The following is a 25,762-nucleotide window of genomic DNA, read 5'->3' as shown; positions in this document are numbered from 1 at the left end:
AATTAAATGGCATGAGCACTACGAAAAAATGCAGCATCACCAGTCGCCTTATTTGTGGCAACCAAAAGCTTTCAGTCTTCTTTTCTGTCCCATCGCTTCGGCCCTGAGGAGAGAGGGAAAAAAATGGTTGCTGCTTTTTTAAAAAACCGGCGCAGCGCTCGGCCTCAGAGACAAGTTCATTCGATGGCGTGACGCGCCTCGCCTTCTTCCCGGGCCTTCTCTTTGCTGAGTCATAAAAGCAGGCGTCCTCCCCACCACCCCCCGTCGCCTGGATACACGTTGGTATGCTCCGCCCGGGCTGCTTTTTCTGTCCTCGGCGCGTTGGTGCCTTCCGCTCCATCCCGTTCCAATCCCACCAGACCTTCCCTCCCTACCCCCACCCCCCCGCCGAATGGTACGCTTCGCTCTCCCCCCGCGTCTGGGAGCGGTGGTTGACTCCGGCAGTAGCAGAGTCCCGTCCGGTCCCGCCCCGCCTCCCTCCGCCTTGTCATTGATGTTGTTGTTTTTGTCGCAGGAGCCGGAGGGGAGGCCGGGGCCGGGCTCGGGCTCGGGGCTGCGGCCGCCGGGGGCGGCGGCGGCGGCGGCTGCTGCGGCTGGGCCGGCCATGTCGTCGGTGTGCGGGGGGCCGGTGGGCGCCGGCTCCCTGCCCAGCGAGCTGGTGGTTCACATCTTCTCTTTCTTGGCCGCCCCGGACCGGCTTCGGGCCTCGGCCGCCTGCTCCCACTGGCGCGAGTGCCTTTTCTACCCGGCCCTGTGGCCCCGGTTGCGCCTCAGCCTGCGCGTCTGCCCGGCCGAGCGCCCGCGCCTCGACTTCCTCATGCGCAAGTGCGGCTGGTTCGTGCGCGAGCTCCGCGTCCAGTTCGCCGCCGACAACTACCCGACCGGCGGCACCGGGGGCGGCGGCGGCGGGAGCGCGGTCGGCGAAGAAGGGACGGCGGCTGCAGCCGCGGCCGCCGCCGCCGCCGTCTCAGCGGCCTCGGAGGGGGAAGCGCCGCTCTGCCCTCGCTGGCTGGAGCTGCTGAGGACGTACCTGGAGCTCGTGCTGTGCGTGCTGAGCAGCGTTCGCAACAACAGGTAGGGGGGACGCGGGGGCAGGACAAAAGGAGGAGAAGGAGGCTGCGGAGGCTTCCTTCCTTCCTTCCTTCGGCTGCCCTGCACTTTGCCGTGTGCCTTGTAAGGCTTGGGGGGGGGCGGACTTGGGGGGGCTGGAAGGGGGGAGTTCATCTTGGTGGAGTTGCGCCTCTGTAAGGGAAGCCCCACCTGTTGGGTCCCCGCCTGTGATGAATGCGGGCGGGGGGGGGTGAGGTGCGGAGAAGTTGCCGGTGGCCGCGCTGGGGAAACGAAACCGACAGGAACACACGTACGCACGTCGCCGACTGACTTGCAGCCACAGAGATCCCCCGCCGAGAGGGACGCGGCTGCTCCTCGAGCAGGTCAAGTAGGGGAAGCATCTTCTAACCCCATCTCAGGGAAGGAGGGGGCTTTTGGACCCGGTCAATTATATTTGCCATTTGCTTCCATTGCTTTCAATTCATTTGATACGTTTGCTGGATGTGGCAACGAAAGCCTGTGAGTTGCTTTGGACTCCTAGACTGGAGGCAAATGAACAGTTGATAGCGTTCCTGACCTGTCCATTGCAAAGCATTTCTGTAATAATTCTGACATCTACATCAAGGGGAGAAGCTAGCAACTGATGAAGTGGGCTATAGCTTGTGCAATCCCAGGTGTTATGGACAGCGCTTCACATTACTAAGCATATTGGCTGGGGCTGATAAGAGTTGTGGTGCAAATGTTGGGGTACGAGGTAGGCAAGTCTGGCTTATTCTGTAACATACTTTTAGACTCTAAGGCGTTAATAAGATAGAATAGAATCTTGTCCTTATCCTGTGAGAAGCTGCAGGCAAAATTTTAAAAAAGCATTATTAAGGCTTTGTCATGCCTGTTCTTAGATATTGTTGTCGTCTAGTCGTACCCGACTCTTTGTGACCCCATGGACCAGAGCACGCCAGGCTCTCCTATTTTCCACTGCCTCCCGGAGTTGTGTCAAATTCATTCTGGTAGCTTCGATGACATTGTCCAACCATCTCATTCTGTATCGTCCCCTTCTCCTCTTACCTTCACACTTTCCTAACATCAAGGTCTTTTCCAAGGAGTCTTCTCTTCTCATGAGATGGCCAAAGTATTGGAGCCTCAGCTTCAGGATCCTTCCAGTGAGCACTCAGGCTTGATTTCCTTTAGAATGGACACATTTGTTCTCCTTGCAGTCCAGAGGACTCTCAAGAGCCTCCTCCAGCACCACAATTCAAAAGCATCAGTTCTTCGGTGGTCAGCTTTCTTTATGGTCCAGCTCTCGCTTCCATACATCACTACAGGAAAAACCATAGCTTTGACTATGTGGACTTTTGTTGGCAAGGTGATGTCTCTGCTTTTTAGGATGATGTTCTGATATCTTAGATATCAGAAGTTTTAAAATGAAATCAGATGCTATAGACATCTTGTAAATTTTTCTGTTATGGCACATGGTATATTTGGCTACTCTTGAGAGTCCCCTGGACTGCAAGGAGAACAAACCTATTCATTCTGAAGGAAATCAACCCTGAGTACTCACTGGAGGGACAGATCTTGAAGCTGAGGCTCCAATACTTTGGCCATCTGATGAGAAGACTCCCTGGAAAAGTACCTGCAGTTGGGAAAGTGTGAAGGCAAGAGGAGAAGGGGACAACAGAGGACGAAATGGCTGGACAGTGTCATGGAAACTACCAACATGTATTTGACCCAACTCCGGGAGACAGTGGAAGACAGGAGGGCCTGGCATGCTCTGGTCCATGGGGTCACCTGAGTCGGACATTACTTAACAACTAAACAACAAACAACAAAATATTTGGCTAACCTAAATTAAGGAACCTCACAAATTTTTCAGAGTGACCTCAGTACAAAATCTATGCTCATATCCCTTTGAGTCAAAATAGTATAAGCTAGTATGTGACAAAGTGCTCATAGTTCAGTGTGTGCTCTGCATTTGTGAGCCTTTAACACTACAGTCTTACTCAAGGTTTCCAAGATTTCCACTCTCTCAAGGCCATGTAATGAAAGAGGAGCCAGATTTGATTGAAAATGTAGGGCTATGTATGTGTATCTTTGTTTCTTTCTGTTACATTTGTTTCTCTGCTTTGCCCAGATTCAAAGATTCTTTTTAAGAAGAGGTTCTGGACTCGTTCCCATATTGCCGCCTTCTCAAGCCAGTCCTGTATGATAGCACATTCTTCATTTTTTCTGACTAAAGTAATTTCCAGTTTTAGGTGTAAGAAAATTCTGTTGTTGAACTTTATTTAAATCATCGTTCAGCTTATGAAACAATCACAATTAGTACATTAGAGTGGTCGACCAGGCCAGATGGGTGGGATATAAATCAAATCAAATAAATAAATAAATAAAATAAAATCATTAAGGCATGTTTTAACCAGGTGAGATGAGAGCTGAACCTGCAATTTCCTGAGTTACCTCTCAGTGTCTTGGCTACTGTGATGTGCAAGCTTTTGTCACATGAGGTAACATGGTTACATCTATAGTGAAGTAAGTTTGTGAGCTGTGAGTCAGGAAATCACAACTTGTCACATAATATTTTTTCACCAGGTGAGTTGCTATAAGAGTCATATTGTTACTCATAATTCTATGCGTCATACACTCAACTGTGGAAAAGGCAGCTGCAGGGAAGGAAAGTTGTCTTCCCAAATTGGGAGTTGAGCTGATTGGAGGAAAAAGTTGACAACCAGAAGAAGAGAGAAAGAGCATCAAGAACAAATAGCAACAAGCCGTTATACAGGAGAAAACATTGGTCAGTCTGGAGCCAGGCTGTTGCAGGCAAGCTGCTTGCCCAAGCTTTATAAAAATTGGATCTCAATAATGTTTTTAATGTAGACTAAATTGGTGGGCACAGAGAGTTGTGTCATTTGCCCTTTAATGCCAGTAATGTTATAACTTTTGTAGAGGAGAGTAGATTTTCTTCTTCATTTCTGTAGTACCTGAAGGACATAAACTTTACATATTATTAAAGATTATTTACATCTTGTATCTGGTCCAGGGTACTATGTATGGATTGCAAGTTCCAGTTTCTGAAGAAGCCTAAAGGTTGCAATCTTATGCATCCTTACTTGGAAGTAAATCTTCCAGAGTACAATAGTACTTACTTTTGTGTAGACATATATAGGATTGTGATGTAAGAAATGTGTTGTGCCCAATAATTGTTCTTTATTTCTGTCACTGTATCCAGCTCTTCCAAAGACAAACTTGCATATGGCACCTGGTCAGTCTCTCTCCCCGGTCGTTTATGGGGCCACCCTTGCTTATCTTCAGCTGTGTGATATGTGTTCAGACAGTCTGTGGGCAACATGAGTAATAAGCACTTTTGTCCCACTCATCCTCACTGTACAGTGCAGCAGGAACCACTTACGTTGGATGTGCATCTTCATTAAATCTGTGCTTCTTATTGTTGTGCACTGCACACATAATTTCCATTATGTTGTGGCATTAATTAGTGGAAAAGGATATCTAGAAAAATATCTGAACAGGCAGCACCTTTGCATGCACAATTCTCCAAAGGCTGCTCAGCAAAAACTGATTGCATTTGTGCATCGCCTTCATAGATTGGGGTGACAATAGACTTCTAAACATTCTTGCTGCAACATAAATTCTTCTTACAGTGTAGGGAGCTTCATATAAAAAGCTAAATCACAATTTCATACTAGAGCAGTGGTTCTCAACCTCGGGTCCCCAGGTGTTCTTGTACAACAGTTCCAGAAATCTTGGCCAGCGCAACTAGTGGGGAAGGCTTCTGGGAATTTTAGTCCCAAAAACATCTGGGGACCCAAGGTTGAGAACCACTGCACTAGAGGAAAGCACAGGAGGTCCGTATGTTTTGTTTTCCATGCACTCATTTTAGGCGTATCTGGATGAGGCAAAAGTTCTACCCCAGTTGGCTGCAGTTTGTCTTGAGGGAGAGTGGGAATTACCAGTTTTTGTATTTGTACTACACCACAGAAGCCGCATCTCTGAAAATTGCTTATTTTTAGAGAAAAATATTTATTTATTTATTTATTTATTTATTCAATTTCTACCCCGCCCCTCTAGACAACGTCTACTCGGGGCGGCTTACAAACATTAAAACACATTAAAACAATGTAGAAAAATAACTAACATAATTATTATAATTAATATTATCCAAGATGGCAACATTAAGAACCAGAAAAAAGGGAAGGAACTGTCTGAATAACCATGTTTTTAGTTGGTTTTTGAACACACCCAGCGAGGGTGCCAGCCGAATTTCAGTGGGAAGTGTGTTCCACAGCCGAGGGGCAACTGCCGAGAAGGCCCGGTTTCTTGTTTTCTCCTTCCGGGCCTCCCTCGGCGTCAGTCCCCTCAGCCGTCCCTGCTGGCTTTGTCGGGTGACTCGGGTAGATCTGGGTGGGAAGAGGCGATCTGCCAAATATTGAGGTCCCAAACCGTTTAGGGCTTTATATGTAATCATTAATACTTTGAAGTCAATGCGGAAACGAATAGGTAACCAGTGCAGCGCAGCCAGAGTGGGGGAGATGTGCTGATATTTTCTCACCCCACTAATAAGCCTGGCTGCTGCATTCTGGACCATCTGGAGTTTCCGCAAGAGCCTCAAAGGCAGCCCCACGTAGAGTGCGTTACAATGGTCTAGTCTCGAGATTACGAGCGCGTGGACTAGAGTAGTGAGGGCCCCCCGATCAAGATATGGCCGCAGCTGGGCAATCCGCCATAGATGAAAATAGGCAGAGCGGACCACGGACGCCACCTGGGTTTCCATGGTTAGCGCCGGGTCCAGATGTATCCCCAAGCTGCGGACCTCACTCTTTGCGGCAAGGGTCGTCCCTCCAAAAGAAAGGGAGTCACCTATGCCGCTGACGGGAGGGCCACCCACCCTCAAGACCTCCGTCTTGTCCGGGTTCAGCCTCAATCCATTAGACTGCATCCATTCCAGTACGGTGTCCAGGCAGCACTGAAGGGACTGGACGGCATCCACTGAAGTTGGAGTAAAAGAGATGTAGAGCTGTGTGTCATCAGCGTACTGGTGACACGATGCCCCACACCCTCTGATGACCCCGCCCAGCGGCCTCATGAAGATGTTAAACAGCATTGGGGAGATGATCGACCCCTGTGGAACCCCACAATTGAGATTCCACGGGGCCGAGACATTCTCCCCAATCTGCACTCTCTGGGGGCGGTCCTCCAGGAAGGAGCGGAGCCAGGCAAGTGCGAGGCCACCAACTCCCAACTCGGAGAGCCTCCCCAGGAGGATACCGTGGTCGACGGTATCAAAGGCAGCTGAGATGTCGAGGAGGACCAACAAGGACACATTGCCCCCATCGGCCTCCCTCAACAGGTCATCCAGCAGTGCGACCAGTGCCGTCTCTGTACCATAGCGTGGCCTGAAGCCCGACTGAAATGGGTCTAGAGCATTGGTTTCATCTAAGAGCGCCTGAAGCTGGTCTGCCACCACCCTCTCAACCACTTTGCTGAGGAAGGACACACTGGCGACGGGCCTATAATTGCCAATTTCATCCGCCGCCAGATTTGGTTTCTTCCTGATGGGCCTAATGAGTGTCTCCTTGAGGGCAAGGGGTACCTTGCCCTCCTGGAGAGACCCATTAATTATTGCAGTGGCCCATTCAGTTGTTACCGGCCTGGCTGCTTTGATTAGCCAGGCCGGGCAAGGGTCGAGAGAAGAGGTGGTGGCCCGACAGCGATCAAGCACCTTGTCTACCAGCTCTGATGTTACAGGCTGAAAAGAATCGAGAATTACCGGGCAGGACGGAGCGCTGGACATCTCTGCTCGATCCATTGTATTTAAAAAAGGAGAAAGGTCACGGCGGATGGCCTCCACTTTGGATTTAAAAAACGCTGCAAATTGGTCAGGTGAGATGCTAGTGGGAGGCCCTTCACCCTGGCCAATTCCGGATAGATCGCGAACTATACGGAAAAGTTCCGCCTGCCGGTTGGATGCTTCGCTTATCCGGTCAGCGACGTAAGCTCTTCTAGCAGCCTTTACCTTATCAAGGTAACGGTTAGTTGCGATCCTGACAGCAATCTTATTGTAAACCGTCGGTTCCTTCCTCCAAGTGCACTCTAGCCGTCTCCTTATTCGCTTCATCGCTCGTAGATCCTGGCTATACCAGGGTCCTGGCCGAGCTCTACTCCGGAGAGGGCGTTTGGGTGCGATCGTGTCAACAGCCCTAGTGGCGGCGGAGAACCAACCATCAACCAGAGCTTCGACAGGAGCACCAGACAGTGCCGCTGGAATCCCTCTCATGGTATCCTGGAATCTCATGGGATCCAGTAACCTTCGAGGGCGGACCATCAAAATAGGTCCCTGCTCCCTGCAGGGGGGAAGCGCCATTGCGAGGTTACATTTTATCAGGTAATACATATAAATCCACTTGTCTGCTGAAAAATCTGAAACCCAATTTTATTAAATTATCTTTTGCAAAACTGGAAGAGGCCTTACTTATTTCCTATAAGTAAATAACCAGAGGTAACTTGAACCATTATAGACTATGGGCCGTGCATAGTCATATGTCTCGATCATGCACATTTCACAACACCAACAACAATCTTTATTTTGCAGTCACAGACCCGATCATGCACATTTAAGCCAAATTGGAGCCTTAGCATTTCCATGTAAATGTTTAAGACATGGAAATAAAAGAAAAATAGGACCATACTCTTTAAAATTTTCAATACTTTTATTTTCTCTTTTTCTCAATTATAGTAGAAAACTAGTAGATTGAACCTTTTTGATTTGGCAAAATTGCAATATTTGCAGGTGAAAATGTGCTGATTTAATTTGTCTATGAATGGCAACTCTGGCCTTACTTTTCTAGCACTCTTAGTTTCAAGTATGCCAAGCTCTTATAGAGATACTGAACCTGTTCTTCCTGTTACTTCACTGTCTTTTTCTCCACCAGTATCTTGCTAAGTTTGTCACGTGTAGTTTCTGGGCAAGTATGTCTGATCTTGATGTGCGCTAGAAAAATTATTAAGTGATGTTAATCAGAGCTGCTGTCTGATAAAACTGAGAAAGTGAGACATGAAGAACTGCATTGGCATCAGTAGGTAACTACTGTGTTTCCCTGAAAGTAAGACAGGGTCTTATATTCATTTTGATCCAAAAATGCATTAGGGCTTATTTTCAGGGGATTTTTTTAAATGTACAACAATCTACATTTATTCAAATACAGTCATGTCATCTTCTTGTGGTTGCTGCACAATGATGCACAATGGTGGAGAGTGAGGTTTCACTTAACTGGGGGTTATTTTCGGGGTAGGGCTTATATTATGAGCATCCTGAAAAATATATTCTCGAAGGCTTTCACGGCTGGGATCTGATGGTTGTTGTGGGTTTTTCAGGCTCTTTGGCCATGAAGGTTGTTCTTCCTAATGTTTCACCAGTCTCTGTGGCTGGCATCTTCAGAGGACAGGAGTCAGAACTCTGTGTTCTGGTGCAGTTTGTTTGGATAGTTGAATGTTTATAGTTGGATCAACTTTTGTCCTTTTCAGGAGATGGGTGATTGTGGTGATCAGCATGTTTTTTGTTGTGGGTGTATTGCTGTGGTAAAAGGGAGAGATGATCTGTCACTGATTGATGGGTGTCATTAGCTGGTCTTTTGTGTGTAGTGATCACCGGTCCTTGTAGCTGGGTAGAGTTCACTGATGTTTTGCAGGCTATATTTTCAGTGCTGGGAGCCAGGGTTTGTTAAGTTTTAAACTTTCTTTTTTGTTGAAACTCTGCTGGTGTTTGTGGATTTCAACAACTTCCCTGTGCAGTCTAAAATAATGATTGCTGGTGTCCAGTACTTCAGTATTTTTAAATAGAATTTCATATTCAGCTTGTTTTAGGGCATGTTCAGCTACTGCTGATTTTTCTGGATCCTGAAAAATCATATTAAGGTTGATTTTCAGGTTAGGGCTTATTTTCGGGGAAACATGGTAACTGTAAAGCAAGGCATTTATTTCTGTCACTGAACTTTGTAACAAAAAGGGCACATTAGATGCAGTAACTGAAAAGACCCTAGCAACAGTTACTGGATGTAGAAGATTTTTAGTGTGTTTCAGAACCCATTAATACTTTGCATTATTAATGATTCTGCATAGCTGTAGTTCTATAGTGATCATGTTTGAGTGATTTTGAGAAAACTTCCCAGTTTGCATCCAGAGAACATTGTAGGCTGTAGCCCCATTCACTTATCATAATGCCATGACTCTGTGTTAACATGCATCCCTAAAAGTACAGTAGATAGAACTGTTTCAAGGCATTATGTTATCTGTGTTTAGCTGAAAGTTTAAGTTATGCATTTCATAACTCCTAACAGTTATCTGCCACCTACCACAATACAAATTATGGATGAGGAATGAGTTAATTTCCCCTCCAAGCGTTTTGCAGTTCCAATTATTAGCTCCACCAGCCTCCATCTTAGCTGGTGACATTTGCATTTTTAAAAAGAGCATAAACAGAAAAATCCATTTGGTCTGATGTCTTATTTTTCTCTGTTTGTAGACATCAGCTCTCTCCAACACATTTACTTAGTTGAGGTAGAGCCGGTTAGAATTCTAGCATTCTAAGTGGTTGACCTCTTGATCTGAGCCAGCTCTTAGGACTGTATAAAAACACACATATTGGCTAGTAATAAGTGAAGAGGGGATGAGGAGAAAGCAGTCTTTCCTTTCTCTTCAGCCAAACTGATGATAGCAAGAGTTACTTACTCTTCACTTCTAAAATATGGAGAGATTTAATGATATGTTTGTGGATAAGAGGGATGTGGTGGCGCTGCGGGTTAAATAACAGAAGCCTCTGTGCTGTAAGGTCAGAAGACCAGCAGTCGTAAGATCGAATCCACACAACGGAGTGAGCTCCCTTCACTTGTCCCAGCTCCCGCCAACCTAGTACAGTAGTTTGAAAGCATATAAAAATGTGAGTAGATAAATAGGTACCACCTCAGTGGGAAGGTAACGGCGTTCCGTGTCTAGTCGCGCTGGCCACATGACCGTGGAAACTGTCTTCAGACAAATGCTGGCTCTATGGCTTGGAAATGGGGATGAGCACTGCGCCCTAGAGTCAGACACGACTGGACTAAATGTCAAGGGGAACCTTTACCTTACTTTATGGATAAGGGAGGGGATGATAAATTCTAACTCTACCAGTAACCATACTACAGTATATGAGGCAGTTTTCTATCTTCCCATTGACAGGCACCAATCCTTGAGATGCTTATTTTTATTGTAATGTACAACACAATTTGTAATACTGCAGCATGCATTTCCCTGCCTTTTCTTCACATGAGAGCTAGAGCTAACTGGGCAAGCAAAGCCCAGCACAATGGCTTCACATCATATACTGTCTGTGTTCAATGTTAGAAGTGAGAATGACAAAGCAGTGGCGTCTCTGGGGTTTTTTTTAGTCTCATTTTGGCTTCAAGCAGTACAGCGTCTATAGATTACACAACCACACACAACTTTCAAATGACAGTGCTGTTCTTTTAGCATCCACAGTACCTGCAGGAAGAAATGCCAGGCTGCAGTACTAAAAATAGTTAGTGCTTGATGTTCTTGGGTGCTAGCTTCTACTTCTAATTAAATATTCTTATTTTTGTGGCCTGGTTTTTCTAAGTGGAACATAAAGATCAGATATGAAAGATGACCTCTTAAAAATTCTTTGGAAAATAATTTATTGAGAACAAGCACTACAGTCAAAACATTGTCATACAGTAATATGAGATGCACCATGTATGTGGTCTTCAGATCAATGTTCATCAAATATGGCAGTTCTTGAGTAGAGACCCGTTAAATGAGTGATACCAGTGTTTGCTCGGCTGTGTTTAGCTTTGTTTGTACTGACCTAAAAGTGGGTGAAGTACTTACCTTTTTCTGATGTGACTCACCTACCATACAACTTTACTGGGTGACAGTGAATCGTGGTATTGGGTGGGTGGGTGGAATCCATTTCTTCCACTCCAAGTATAATTTTATACGCCTCCACCTTTTTTACTCCCTTTTTTCCCAAGCGAAAAGGATGAAACATAGTAACATTTCATAGTGGGGGAGTTTTTCCAGATCCTCTTTGTGTGTGTGTGTGTGTGTGTTCGGTGCTGTCAACTTGAAACCGACTTATAGGCGACTCTAATAGGGTTTTCAAGTTGGGATATTTAAGGAGTGCTTGTACCAGGTCTACCACAACCCCAGTGAGTTTCCATGGCAAAGTGGGGATTCAAACCCCATTCTCCAGAGTCCTGATCCGTCACTCTATCCGCTACAGCACATTGGGAATCCTAGAATATTTTATTTCCCTTTCCCCCAGTTTCCTCAGTTTTTATAGCATCGCTTTTTGTAGCTTTTCATACACTGGTGCCTCGCTTGATTACCTTGTGAAACGACAAAAACGCTTTATGATGAAGTTTTTGCTATGGGGATGTTCCTATGGGGAAAAATCGCTTAATGATGATTGGTTCCCTGCTTCAGGAACCGATTTTTCGCTACACAATGATTTTAAAACAGCTGATCGGCGGCTCTAAAATGGCCGCCCGCTATGCAAAATGGCTTCCCACTGTGCTTTAGGACGGATTCCTCGCTTTACAGGCACCGGAAAATGGCCGCCCTATGGAGGATCTTTGCAAAATGAGCAGGTATTTCGCCCACTGGAACGCATTGAACCGGTTTTCAATGCATTTCAGTGGGTTTTTAATTTTGCTTGACAAGGATTTCGCTTAACAGCAATTTGAACGGAATGAATTATCCTTGTCAAGCGAGGCACCACTGTATTTTGCATTGGGAGAAGGAGAAGCCTTGTATCTGCTGCAAACATGGGATTCATAGAATCATAGAAAAGTGAAGTTGAAAGGGGCCTACCAGTCCATCAAGTCCAAGCCCCTGATCAATGCAGGAATACAATCAAAGCACATCAGCCAGGTGATTATCTAAATAATGAAGTTGTAAGGAGCCTATAAGGCCATTGAGTCCAACCCTCTACTCAATGCAGGAATAGGAATCAAAGAATATCTGCCAGGTGGTTGTCCAAATTTCTCTTGAATGCCTCCAGTCTTGGAACACTCACCAATTCCCAAGGTAACTGGTTCCACTGTCATACTACTCTAACAGTTAGGTTTTCCTGATATTCAACTGAAATCTGGCTTCCTTTAACTTGAGCTCATTGTTGCGTGTCCTGCATCCTGGGATGATCGAGAACGTATCTTGACCCTTCTCTATATGACAGCCTTTATTTGAAAAGTGCTATCATATCACTCTGGGGGTTTTATTTATTTATTTAAAATATTTTTACCCTGCCTTTCTCCTTGAAAAGGACCCAAGGTAGCTTACAATATTGAAAGACAATATTTAGAGCTGAAAACAATGAGTATACAATGGTGTTTTCCATCATTAAAAGAAAATATTTAAAGCTAAGAACAATAAGTATACAAATATTAAAAAGGAAAAAATCCCAAACACCACTCCGAGAAATGGAAAACATAAAAATAGAAACCACAAGTAGTACTAAAAAGCCAGTCAAAGCAGTAATGCATAACAATCCATCTAAAAATCCCACACAGGTAGGGAAGTCTTGCCTGGAGAGAAAGGTCTTTGGCTGCTTGTGGAAAGACAGCAAAGATGGGGCGAGTCTGGCTTTGTTTTGGGGTGTGTTTTGCCAGCACCCTCAACAAACCTCTCTCAGGTTTTTCATCTTTATGCATTATTAATAGTATTCACAAGAAATATTTCTGACCTATTGGGATAGATGGATCAGAAAGTGATTCCCTAAATTATGTCTGATTTTAAATACTGAGCCCTGTTCTGTATTAATTTTCTCAAAATAGCTAGCTCAAATGTGATTTGGTTGGAAGGGACCAAATTCTTTCTTCCTCAATAAATCTAGTTTTCTGTATTGAATTGGTTGTATTGTTTCTATAGTAGAACACAAAATTTGAGGTATTTTCAAATATATTGCATCTGGCTTACACATGTCTTTTTCTTATGTATAGGAATCTCCAGAAATTAAGTCTGTTTGGTGATATAAGCATTCTACAACAACATGGAAGTATATCGAATACATACCTCAGCAAAGTGGATCCAGATGGCAAAAAGATTAAGCAGTAAGTTTTCCCATTACTCCAGCACTGTGACAGGAATAAAGCAAATGAGTATATTGTTTCACACAAACTGGCTTGTAAATATTCTGGGTTTGTGTCAATATAGTTATTTGGGTAAGTCACCTTATCTGAATATTTAGTGGTCTGAATTGAGCAGAGGTGTTCGTTGTGAGGGTTCGGTTTTAGGGTCTTCTGTCACACCCAATAAAGATTGAGACTGGTTTAACTCTCCAACATTGTTTTCATTTATTAACATTTCAACATTAACATCAACTTGCTTCTGAACTGGGTTTAACGTCTCTTGCGGTGTGAACCTCGACTGCAAGGGTGTCCAAACATTAGAAATAAAAGGGTTCGTTTCTTCAAAGTTCCACGGTCCAGATAATATCTTCTCTGAGACCAACGGTTCTCCTTCTTCTCCTTCTGTACCTAGAAGCGGTAAGGTCTCTTCATCTCCATTCCACCCCCAGAATGGGGACCCTCTCCTGGCCTGGCCAGCCACGGTCCGGGTAGACCCCCATCTTCTGGAGCTCTGCGAGATGCCATGCTTTCTTGTTCTCCAGTTCTCTCGCCACTGCCTCTCGCTCCTCTCTCAGACGTCAGCACCACTCCTTTGCCTCGGTTTCTCCCCAATAAGAAGGGCGAGGTTGTAATCCTTGTCGTCGGCGTCTTTCCTCCTCCTCATGGGGTACCTTAACCTGTTCCCATTTCCCTGTCCAAGGATCCTGGACCCAAATCATCTCCCAACTGCCCGGGATTTCCTCCCGCCTTTCCTTTATATCTCCAGCCCCGCCTCTATCGACTCTCTCCCTTTTCCCGCCAAAACTCCCCCAGACGCCGCTGACACACTTAACCGTTTCATTTCGTGTACCAGATCCCAGGTGTCTACCCCTTGATGTTTCTGACCCTTTTCTTTGCTTAACTCTTCCAATTCTGTAGTGTCCACCTCCTTGCTTTCCTTTCTAGGCGGAGAAGGTGGGGGAGAAGTCTGGGTCTCCTTAGATTGAACTCGGAGCGACGGCACTCCTACATAAGCTTCCTGCCCCTGGCTGGGAGTCTTACATTCGTGCTTTCAAAATCTCTGTATCGCTTATTCATTCATTCATTCATTCATTCATTCATTCATTCATTCATTCATTCATTCATTCATTCATTCAATTTGTATCCTGCATCACAGCACTACTCTGCCAAACGTATATTCTTTGTTACAATTTATCCTAAGACAAGCTTCTATATAAGCCATTTGCAATTAAAAGTTCTTATTCTGTAAAATTATTGTCATGGAAGAAATTATAGAATCATAACAAGAAGATTTCAAAGAACAGTTCTATCCCCTGCTACAGCAATAATATAATCCAGAGGTAAACTTGAGGCCATCCAGGCTGCAGAAGAAAATTCAGAGGGAAATTACTCCTCTGCAAGTTGAGCGCAGGGTTCATAAGTGGTATACATGCACTTCTGTTTGACAGGTTTGACAGCTGGCTGAATGTAATTTCTAACAACTTTATTATTCCTTCAGTATAGTAAACATGGATTTATTGGCCTAACCTGTGTACTCTTTAAATATAAGTCAGGAATGATTCAAATAGCATGTGCATAATGGCATGTGCATAATTCAGCATGCGTTGTGATTGGCAAATGAATCAGTGAAGTACTGTGGTGGAATCAAAGCTCGCTCTATGGTATTTGTTCTGTGATAACTACTTTTCACATATTTCAATTATTTTTTAAGTAAGATATTCGAAGTACTAATACACAGAATAGATACAAATACTATCAAATCCACTATGCTGCATTTTCTTAACTTACCTGGTTCACTAAAGACAGGCCTTTTTCATATCTGATGTCTGTGTATTTCTATGTTTTAAAAAACAAGGATATTCCCAAGAAAGAGGGGTGGGGCCTTTTCATTTGAAAGTGAAGAGTTGTAAGTAGTGCTATTCTCTAAAACTGAGGACATTCAATCTGTGGATATATTACCTCCTCACTCATAACATGCAATAACTGACACATCCTTCTTGTATCTTAATTTCCATCCCAAGTACACACCGTTACAGCATAATCACACTAGCCACCTTATTCATTATGTAGCATTACACTAGTGGTGAGGAAGACCTGAAAGAAAGCATAATAATTGATAACACCAGTGTTTACAAATAGTAGATTTGCAGTGCAGGCTTATTAGCAAAAAGCAAAGCATGCTGTTTATATAATTCCCCAAAGTGCTTAAAGCACTTTCTGGGCAGTTTACAAGTTAATTATGCAGGCTGCACATTGCCCCTCCCCCAGCAAGTTGGGTATTCCTTTTACTGACCTCGGAAGGATAGAAGGCTGAGTCAATCTTGAGCCAGCTACCTGGTAATGAGCACAGTTTTGGCTGCAGCAGTTTAACCACTGCATCATGAAGTCTTATCTATTGCCAGTCTTATCTATTGTTACATAATATTCAGTAGTCCAGTCTAAACTATCCATATTTGGAGGAAGGATGTCTAGTTATGTTTAATAAATTTAGTCTTACAAAAACCAGGCCTTTTCTCTTTAGGGAATCAAATGGTGGATCTTACAGTTTGTATATACGTGGAGTGGAAGTTAAGGTACTGTATAAGAAGGAAGCAATAGTGTGCCCATGTTTTGCATATGGAGTAGCAGTTGATTTGTGGTTTGAGTTTGTTTAGCTTTGTGGCCATAACTTAAATAAAAAGTTTCTGCTTTGAAAAAGGAAAGGGTTTTTCCTTTTTAGAAATAGAGCTTCAGACCCAGGGGGAATTCTCCTACAAGAGTTTTAAAAATATTTATAAAATACCCCTGCTCAGCATGTGACTAGTGCCATCCAGTTTTTATTTCAGAGGTATGCTGCTTAATGTATTCGCGAAGGCTTTCACGGCCGGGATCTAATGGTTGTTGTGGGTTTTTCGTGCTCTTTGGCTGTCCTCTGAAGAAGCTGACCACAGAGACTGGTGAAACATTAGGAAGAACAACCTTCAGAACACGGCCAAAGAGCCCGAAAAACCCACAACAACCATGCTGCTTAATATTTGTCTAGGCAGTGCACTTTGGAATAGTAGTGTACATTGATTACTTATCTATTGAACTTGGACCACAAAACATTTTTACTATAAAATTAAGTTTTTTATTGTGTTTCTTCTTTCAGAATACAGCAGTTGTTTGAAGAAATACTGGGTAATAGCAGGCAACTGAAATGGCTGTCATGTGGGTTTATGTTGCAAATCGTAACACCCACATCATTGTCATCTCTTTCAAACCCTATTGCCAACACCATGGAGCACCTGAGTTTACTGGACAACCACATCCCTGGTAATACCACTCTTATCACTGCAGTTGAATTGGAGCGCTTTGTCAATCTTCGCTCACTCGCCTTGGATTTCTGTGATTTTACGGCAGAAATGGCAAGAGTCTTAGCTGATAGTAACCATGTGCCTTTGCATCGACTGTCGCTTCTGGTCCACAATATTTCGGTAATGCACAAGTCCTTGGAAAACATGCCAGAAGATGAGGATTGGAAGGCACTGACGCGCAACAGCACTAATCTTCGGGTGTATATAATGGCTTTTGATATCAAGAGTGATGATATGTTAAGGATTCTTAAGCCCAGTATCCCATTGGAGAGGATTCACTTTGACAGCTACATCACTTGTGTTTCAGGAGCCGTTGTTGATCTCATATCTAGGCAGTATGATAAGTTTCTCACTCACTTCATATTGATGAATGATGTGATAGATATGTCTGGCTTCCCAGATCTCAGTGACAACCGGACCGAAGATCCCCTGGTTTTACTGGCCTGGAGGTGCACAAGGCTCTCTCTTCTGGCAATACATGGTATGCAGTTCTATAGGTGCAAATCATTGACACTTTAGAAATACACCCATTAATATTTGTGTGGATATACATTTAATATCTCAACCCAAGTATTTTTCCCCAAAGGGAAAAATCCAGTGGATAGGGCAGGGGAAAGAGTATTCTATCTAGTCTCAGATATGTTACACGCTGAGCATATGAATACTGTATTTGACTACGGTGAGAAAACTACTGTTACAATTAGAATCCATGACTGACAGTTTAAAAAAATTATTCTAATTGGAAGAAGGGAATATTAGTTCTTTTTTGTTTGGATTAATCTAAAACTCTAATAGAGTCTACCTTCCATTCTGTTCACCCTCTATATGACAGAAGAAAATATTTCCTTGCATTTACCCAGAAATGTTTGGGAGGGGAAAGACAACCCAACAAAAACAAATGGCAACCTCTTGTTTGTATACCATATGTACAGGTTTTTTAGAAACTGAGTAGGTAAGCTGACCAATAGCAGGAGAGGCTTATTAAAAGAAATCCTTGGGTGAAATTGTTAGAGAGAAAGAAGGGATAATGAGGCCTTTGCTATTGGGCTATTATATGTTAAACAAATTTTGGGTAGGGAGGAAACAAAGATGAAATCTGGTCTGTTGAATTTATAATGGCTGGTTTCTGTGTTTCAGGTTATACTGTTTGGGCTCACAACCTGATTGCAATTGCTCGTCTTCGTGGCTCTGATTTGAAAGTGCTTGAAGTCACAGAAGAAAGCATTGATTTTGACCAAGGTGAACTCGCTGATCAGGATGTGGATCCAGTACACAATCTCATTGAGCAGGTATCCCTTGGATTGGGTCGACCTTGGCATGCAGTCATGGACATAGAATTACTCAGTGTCTTTACTGAGCCAACTCGTCATTTTTACAGAGAAATGCAAAGCTTCAGTGAAGGCATTTAGCTCTCTTTATTTACAGTTCCTGTGGTTACATATGCAAGTAGGGTCCTATTATGTTTTTCAGTAGTGTGAATTAACCCCTCTTGTGCTGTGTTTAATCAGTATTAGCTATATAGAATTATATATGTATATTCTACTTCTTGATCAAAGAACGTAGTCGGGTATTGGTTTAGAAGCTGAAAGTGGCAATGTTTAGGGCTTTCACGGTTAATGGACTTGTCTACAAAAACAAACAAAACTCAGATGTGGCCGAAGGTTGTCTGAGGTTGCCGGCTAACTTTCTTCTTTTGTTTTGAGTAACTCTGCAACTTCACTGATTTTACTATTGTCGGAGTTTTTGTGCTCAGGAGCCAAAAATCTTTTTCCTATCCATAGCCCAGTGGTTTTGAATGTAGTCATTGTCATGTAAACTGGTAGCATGCTACTTAAGCTTCCTTAAGAAATCAGGACTATCAATACCATTTACTGTATATCTTTGCTTTGATTTCATGTACAATATCTGAAGCATGAAATACTGCCACTTTGCAATCTCCTCTTTGAATATGAATCAGTAGTCTCTTGCACTGTGTAGCTCCTTCAGATGTTTACCTGACTCTGAAAGCTATAAGTTGTAGCTTCATTGTAGATGTATTATAGATTCTTTTTCTTGTGGTCTGTCAGCTTCTCTGTACAAGTTAGCTTTGGGCCCAGATTTAAAAAAAAGTTAAGTCTATACACTCCGATGGGGTAAAACCGTAACAATTTAGATATAAATTTATAAGTCTACTTTGCTTGCAAACAAACATTAGTCGTGAAATCCCTAGCAACTAAGTCACTGGATTTTCTCTGTCAGCGCCTGTGTCAGCTGCCAAAGAATAGATTAAAATAAAGAAGTGCCCACATGCTGGCAGGGGCCGGCCAATTTTTGGTCAGCCAGATACTGCTAGATTGTAATATATAAGGTCGAATTTCGACCTGTGGTACACAGCTGTGCTGTGGCTCAGTCAGCAACCTCAGAACTCTTAAACATGCACCTGTTTCACTGTGAATAGTGAATGTAAAGGAAGGAAAAGCAAAACAGATACAAACCTTGTCCTATCACAGGTATGAGCTGCTATGATGCATGAAGAACATTCCATGAAGTATGTTTTAAAATCTTGTTATATCTGAGAGGCTTTAAAAGCCGATTTAAACTGTTTCAGGGCAACCGCGGTACAGACGTGGTCTCTGTGAGACTTCCACCTGACCAAGTTTTAAGTGGTACGAATGTTGTGCATTTAATGTTAAAGGACAGTCTGCAATAATAAAGTAAGTGGCCAACGTGGGTGCCCAGCAGTGCTGAGACCTGGCTGCCATATTGTAAGCTTTGGAAAACACAATTTATGCAACAGATGTCCAGATATGATTCTATTTATGGAAAAGTTTATATGTGTTTTACAAATGGTTTTACCATCTTATATTAAAATGACCTTTTGACAGGTGTGCGCTGTTTTGTCTCCAGTGAGCACATACCATGCGGATTTTATATGTACATCAGTAGAGTGAATCCACTGGCACAGTGTGTGTAAATGCCAGATGTGGTGAGATTTTATCTTATGTGATCAGACTAAAGTATACTCCTGACAGAAAATGTAAGGAAACCAGCTGAGTGTTTGACTTGATGACTGATGTTGTATGGTTTATGTTAAATGTATATTCTTTTAATCAATGAATAAAGCATTAAAATTGAGCATTGCAAAATATTTTATTATGTCAGCATGATAGATTTAACATCAGACAAATCACACTTTCTGTTGGAAACTATTTCCCATTTTTCAAGCCCAAAAAACTTGAATATCAGTTAAAAAAAATTTTTGGTCTGTTTCATGAGCATTTTAGGAAAATAAGTTCAGCAAAAAACAGACCAATTAGAGTAATTTGACATGGTATACTTTAACTGGCAGAGTATAGTACAAAGAAAGCTAGTTCCTCTCACAAGTGCTTATATTAAAATCAGATTGTGTTTTAAAAACTATGTAATGTCTGTATCTGTGTTGTACTGTTAAGCAGACCATTAACATATTTTAAGCTTTTTGAGTTTTATGTTCTGACAAATTTTGTACTGCACTTTTGGGATGACATGATTCAGAGTAAAATAGCAGCTTATTCTTGCATATAAGCAACATTTTCTCTTTCCCTACACTGAACACAACATTAGTCCAGCAAATTAAAACTTGTATATGCTGCTGAAGTTAGAACAACATTGCATGCTTATCTGACCCATCAGTACTGCTCATGCTTCAAACTAAGATCTAACCAGGGGGCCCTTTTGAAAGAGCCGTTCCTCAAGGAGATAAGAGGGAGGGCTTGTAGAGAAAGGGCCTTTTTGGCAGCTGCCCCCAGACTATGGAATGCCCTCCCGACTGAGATTTGTCTGGCACCGACGCTGATGACATTTCAGCACCAGGTCAAAACCTTCCTGCTCCAAAAGGCTTTTAATTGAATAATATCAGCTGTGGGTCTCATGGCAATTTTTAGAGTATATATTTTTAATTGCATTTTAATTATTTTGCCCTTTTATTTTGCCTTTTTATTGTATTTTATTTATTTTATTTATTTGTTTTATTTATATCCCGCCTATCTGGTCGTGTTAGGACCACTCTAGGCGGCTAACATCAAAAAGAATAATACAATAATATACATATAAAACCAATTTAGATAACAAAAGATACTAAACATAATAGGAGAGCTATAGAGGAAGGGAAAAGTCGTCAGGGATTATCTGTTGGGAAGGCCTGCCTAAACATCCATGTTTTTAATTGTTTCTTTAAAATACCCAACGAGGGAGCCGCGCGAATCTCAGGAGGTAGGTTGTTCCAGAGACGAGGAGCCACCGCTGAGGAGGCCGGATTTCTAGTCTTTTCCTTTCAGGCCTCCCTCGGCGTTAGGCTCCTCAGCCTCATCTCCTGGCTCGCGCGAGTGACACGGGTAGATCTTGGTGGGAGAAGGCGTTCTGCCAAGTATCGAGGTCCTAAACTGTTTAGGGCTTTGTACGTGAGCATCAACACTTTGAAGTCGATGCGGAATCGGATGGGCAGCCAATGCAATGCGGCCAGAGTGGGCGAAATATGTTGGTATCTTCTCACTCCACTAAGTAATCTGGCCGCCGCATTCTGCACCACCTGTAGTTTCTGCAGCAGCCTCAAAGGTAGCCCCACGTAGAGCGCATTACAGTGGTCTTGAGATTACGAGCGCATGCACCAAGGTAGTGAGCGCCCCCACATCGAGGTAGGATCGCAGCTGGGCTATCCGCCTAAGATGGAAAAATGTTGTAAGCCGCCCAGAGACCTTTGGGTAGTGTGGGCGGCATATAAGTTAAATAAACAAACTAACTAACTAACAAACTAACAGAACCTAATTTCCCCTGCCTATATACGGTCCCTAAATCTAAGTACCATCCAGAAAAGTGCAGAAATGTGTAGATTATAAGGTAGAACAAATTGCCTGCTTTGGGTCCTAGGCTAGGAAGAACTATAACAGTTCAGGTTCCACTGGGAGCATTTGTGACACATACTGATTACAGGATGGAAAAAAGGGAAAGCACCTACAGTATCCTGAGAGCTGCCACATCACATCGAATGTTTGTTCTAGAGTGTTTTTTAATGCTGTCTTTAGATACACTAAATTTTAATGCTAATGTGTACCTCTTTAAGATTCTGCTAGTGTTGGCATATGCATTGCAAGCAAAACACTGAATGTGTTCATGCATTCAACCAAATGGAAAGCCATACACTTTTTTCATTGCTATTTTACCATTTTGACCAAATCAGATCTGTTCTGAATAATATAGCCAATGTTGCATGGATTTCCCCATTGGATACGCTGGAAAACAAACTTGAAAACACACTCAGGTATAGTGTTGAATCAGTGCTGTTTTTCAGACAACCATCACTGTTCAGCACCCTCTCCTATAAAATTATCTACTTATCGCAAATGGCACATCAGAGATTTGCAAATTATTTTATTGTGTCAACTTCATGTACCAACAGTTTTTTTTAAAAAGCAAATGGCATTGGAACTTAACAGTGGAACAGTCCAAATGCAATGCAAAAATTCTAGAGAAACAAGACCAAAACAACTTGTTACCTGTTGGAAGTAGCCAGCACTCTGAGGGATCTACTTCAGGAAAGATTTAGCTTCTCCACTGATGAAACTCAATTTATTCCCAAGTTTAGTGTCCTTTAAGAGGATCAAAATTGGTTGGACTATCTCCACTTATATGTTTGTTTGTAGCTAATGAGGCACAATCTGGCTTAAAATAATTATTATGACCAAAGTACTGCACATGACTAACTTTTGCTCGATTCTGTTTAGCATGTTAGAATTCCATTGTGGTGGGTGGTGTACTTATTAATCATCATCATCATCTTAGAACTGCGGAACTGGAAAGAATTAAACTTCAGTTTGCATTTCTGGACAAAGCTCTTGCAAACTGTATTAACATGATTTTTTTAAAAAGTCTTTATCAGTTTAGATACTTATAAAAATTTAAAACATGGGGTCAAATCCTATTAATGAAACACAGGCTTGCACTTAATGTGAGCCAGAAATCTCCCTGTTCAAAGTAACAGGTTAATAAGTATTATTCAAAAAAATGTTGGGTGGTGGCCACAGTGCACACAACAGGCCTTGTGTGTATGGTAAAAGGAAGACTCTCCCCATAATAAAGTGAACACAAAGTAAAACTTGCAACAGCGCAAAATGGAGCCTATCAAACTTGAACAGAATAGAGCCTTTAAAAAGAAATTTTGTCAATTGACTTAAAAGCTGATACTCTTTGGAGACAGCATTCGAAAGGGGCGAGGCTAGCATTGACACGACTGTATCTACCCTGCCAGCAAGATGCCTGAAACTGATTCTCAAGGCCTGTGCAGACTCAGCAAGGATGTATACAGTCCTTCAAATAATCTGGTTCTAAACTGCTCAGGTCAAGGGTGGGTAAAAGATTGCCCTTCACAGGTTACTGCACAACGGTTTCCACTATTCCTCACCATTGTCTGTGCTGGTTAGGGCTAACGGGATAGGCTGTTAACAGCTGGAGGCTGGATACTAATCCACTGTGTTTTACAGCTTTAAAATTTAGACAAAGTGTTAAGTGTATAAAAACAAGCAGGCAATCAAAGCAGCCAGAACAGTGTTAGTGCAATATGTTCCAAACACTTATTCCCCTCCCAAAAGGATTTTGGGAAGCTATCTTAAACTCAGAGCAGGCCTTGGTCCATCTGTTATTGACTGGCTCTGTTTTTCTAGTGTTTGGAGCAAATTTTTAAAAAGATTCTAAACTGTCTTTAAAGGTAGCCCTAGAATACAAGTTTTTACATCAGGCTGTTAATCTAGATCCCATTAGATCTTTACTACCTATTGCCTTGGTGTTTTAACTTTAAGAGACTAGGTTGGATTCCACAGTAATTTAAGAAAGCAGAGATACTTAATTTGGATTAGCAGAACTAATTTCCCATACCTCTTCCTTCACATGCCCCATCCTTATGGGTTTAGATGGCTGCAGAATAAGAGAGGAAACTCCTTCCCTGAATGCCTCTAGGATGATGCAAAAGGTTATATGTGCAGTAAATGTATTGTGATGTTCAAACAAGAGTGTGTCGGTATGAAAGAAGTAGTTATGGTTAAGCCCATATGAAAAAACCACCCTCACAAACAAAGAAATTCAGATCACAGATTTAGCCCTTCTACTCAACCAAGACATTTTGATTCTACCGTTTTGTATATCAACTCCCACCCCAAGTAAAAACAACATAACTCCACTATCCATTCCACTCTATGCGTAAAACATCATTAGTTGCATAGGAAAACTGAAAGTCTCTTCACACTCTTGTCATTACTATAATTCTTCTCTGGCGTATCTTGTAATTCCTTTTGCCTGTTCCTCATCTTTCAATTCAAGGTATTTCACAAGTTTGCATGCAGCCCCAAACCTCACCATCAGCATTTGTTTCAGTAACAACATTGCAAAACCAGGGAGTGAATTAAGGCCAGCATTCCCAGAGTCAGCAAGATAAAATCTCAGTCTCTTGAAGGTCACTTGTTAAATTTTACAGCTGAGAATTAGATATGCGGATTCTTCCTCTACAGTCAGCAATGAACGAATGATATAAGAGATGGCCCTCTAGCAACAAGGCACAAGAATATTATGTCCAGCTTGTTCTTCCAGTCTAAACAAATTCCGTATTAGCAATAGCACTATAAGTAGAAAAATTCAAATGCATAGGGTATGTCAAAAGTGCAGAATTCTAGACATGCTACTGGATTCATTTTGTATCCTTTTTGTCTAATGGCTGATACTGTATAGCAGTGGTTCTTAACCTTTTTGAAAGAAACGCCCCCTTGAGCCATTGAGGAAGTTATCATTGCCCCCCTCCCTGAGGTGATATCTTACCTACCTACCTACCTACCTACCTACCTAGTCTCCCTCCCCACCCGGGTGCGAGGCAGCGCTTCACGGGGCGAGGATGAGGACACAAGAGACCCTTTCCTTCCACCCGATCCACACTCAGTGCTCCCCTAAAGGAGAAAGGCGAGACGTGGCAGGTAGAAAGAGCTGGATCATCTGGTGGCAGCAGCAGCACCAGATCTACTGCCAGCACTGCGGTTGCAGTCGCCTTCACAGGTTTGGCTCACTCCAGCGCCCCCCTACCGCCCCGCTTCTGTTCTTTCGCCCCCACACCGCCCCTTTTTGTTCTACCACCCCCCTGAAAAATGAAATCGCCCCCTGGGGGGCATTATTGCCCACGTTAAGAACCACTGCTGTATAGCAAAGTTCCCCCACTTAGGTTTTGGAGTATAAATCTCAGTGTACCTACCCACCCACCCACCCCCGCCATACTGGCTGGCTAGCTGGAGTGGAAGGGGAGCTAAAGTCTAAAGATTTCAAGGGCACCAGGTCAGGAAAGGCTTTATAGCAAATCACCCCCTCTCTCAGCCAATTGAGCTTTGCAATATGGGTGCTGCATAATGTTTAATGTAAAATTGTCTGTGGCGATTTTTGTTATTAGTAATATTATACATTCATGTCAAATGACCTCCTTTTGCTTTGCTGGCAAAAGTGTAACATTTTAATGACCATACCAATGCCTTCTGCACAGCATTGTACTGTATATTGTCTTGTAAGTGAAATTATATGGGGGCTTTTAAAAAAATCTCTTTTAAAAATTGCTCAGTGTGGTGGTGAAATTAACTTATAGCATCAGACCAGTGGAAGCAGTTCAGCACCAGAAAGATCTACCTTTAGAAGAGGTAGCTGTATTAGTCTGTGCTAGCATCTCAGGCAAAAACAAACAAACAAATGGCAAAAATATTGTGGCACCTTAAAGACTAACTGCTGTATTTTAATGGAAGCTAGTCCATAAAAGCTCACATTAAAATATAGCATGTAGTCTTTAATGTGCCAAAACATTTGTGTCTTCATTTTTCTTTTGTTTTTGTCTGCTGATTTAAGAGTCTCCTTAATTAAAAGAAGCAGGAACTAAACTTTACCCAGGACACAGATCTACAATCAACTCTAAATGAACAGCATTAGCCTGCCTAGCTAAACGGAACCTTTGTAAGCAAATGCTGCTGAGAGTTAAAAGTGCAGTTCTCATAATCCCTCACCATTGGCTACAACTGGAAAATCTACTGGAAGCTGCAGGCTAACAATAGCTTCCAGGCCTACTGTTGTCTACATAAAACAATCTCATAGATCTTAAAACATAGCAATCTCTAAGATTAATAATGCAAGAGACTATTATTTTCATGAACCCGTGAGGGATCTTCTGCAAACACTGAAGCAGATCCAGTAAGAGACAATCATTAGATTAAATGGAACATC

The 25,762-nt window shown here is 42.8% G+C and overlaps 1 protein-coding gene across 1 annotated transcript; it reads left to right on the top strand.

The window, feature by feature from the left end:
• The first annotated feature begins 376 nt into the window (after positions 1 to 376).
• On the top strand, positions 377 to 19,627 carry FBXO33 (F-box protein 33). The gene is made up of 4 exons (XM_020807233.3): positions 377 to 1,074; positions 13,050 to 13,160; positions 16,309 to 16,994; positions 17,651 to 19,627. Exons 1-4 carry the CDS (start codon positions 392 to 394, stop codon positions 17,920 to 17,922), a joined length of 1,752 nt encoding a protein of 583 aa, XP_020662892.3. The 5' UTR covers positions 377 to 391; the 3' UTR covers positions 17,923 to 19,627.
• Positions 19,628 to 25,762: the final 6,135 nt, after the last annotated feature.

This window comes from Pogona vitticeps, chromosome 1 (genome assembly GCF_051106095.1).
Source record: "Pogona vitticeps strain Pit_001003342236 chromosome 1, PviZW2.1, whole genome shotgun sequence".
NCBI lineage: Eukaryota > Metazoa > Chordata > Lepidosauria > Squamata > Agamidae > Pogona > Pogona vitticeps.
This window is presented reverse-complemented; position numbering and strand designations above follow the sequence as displayed.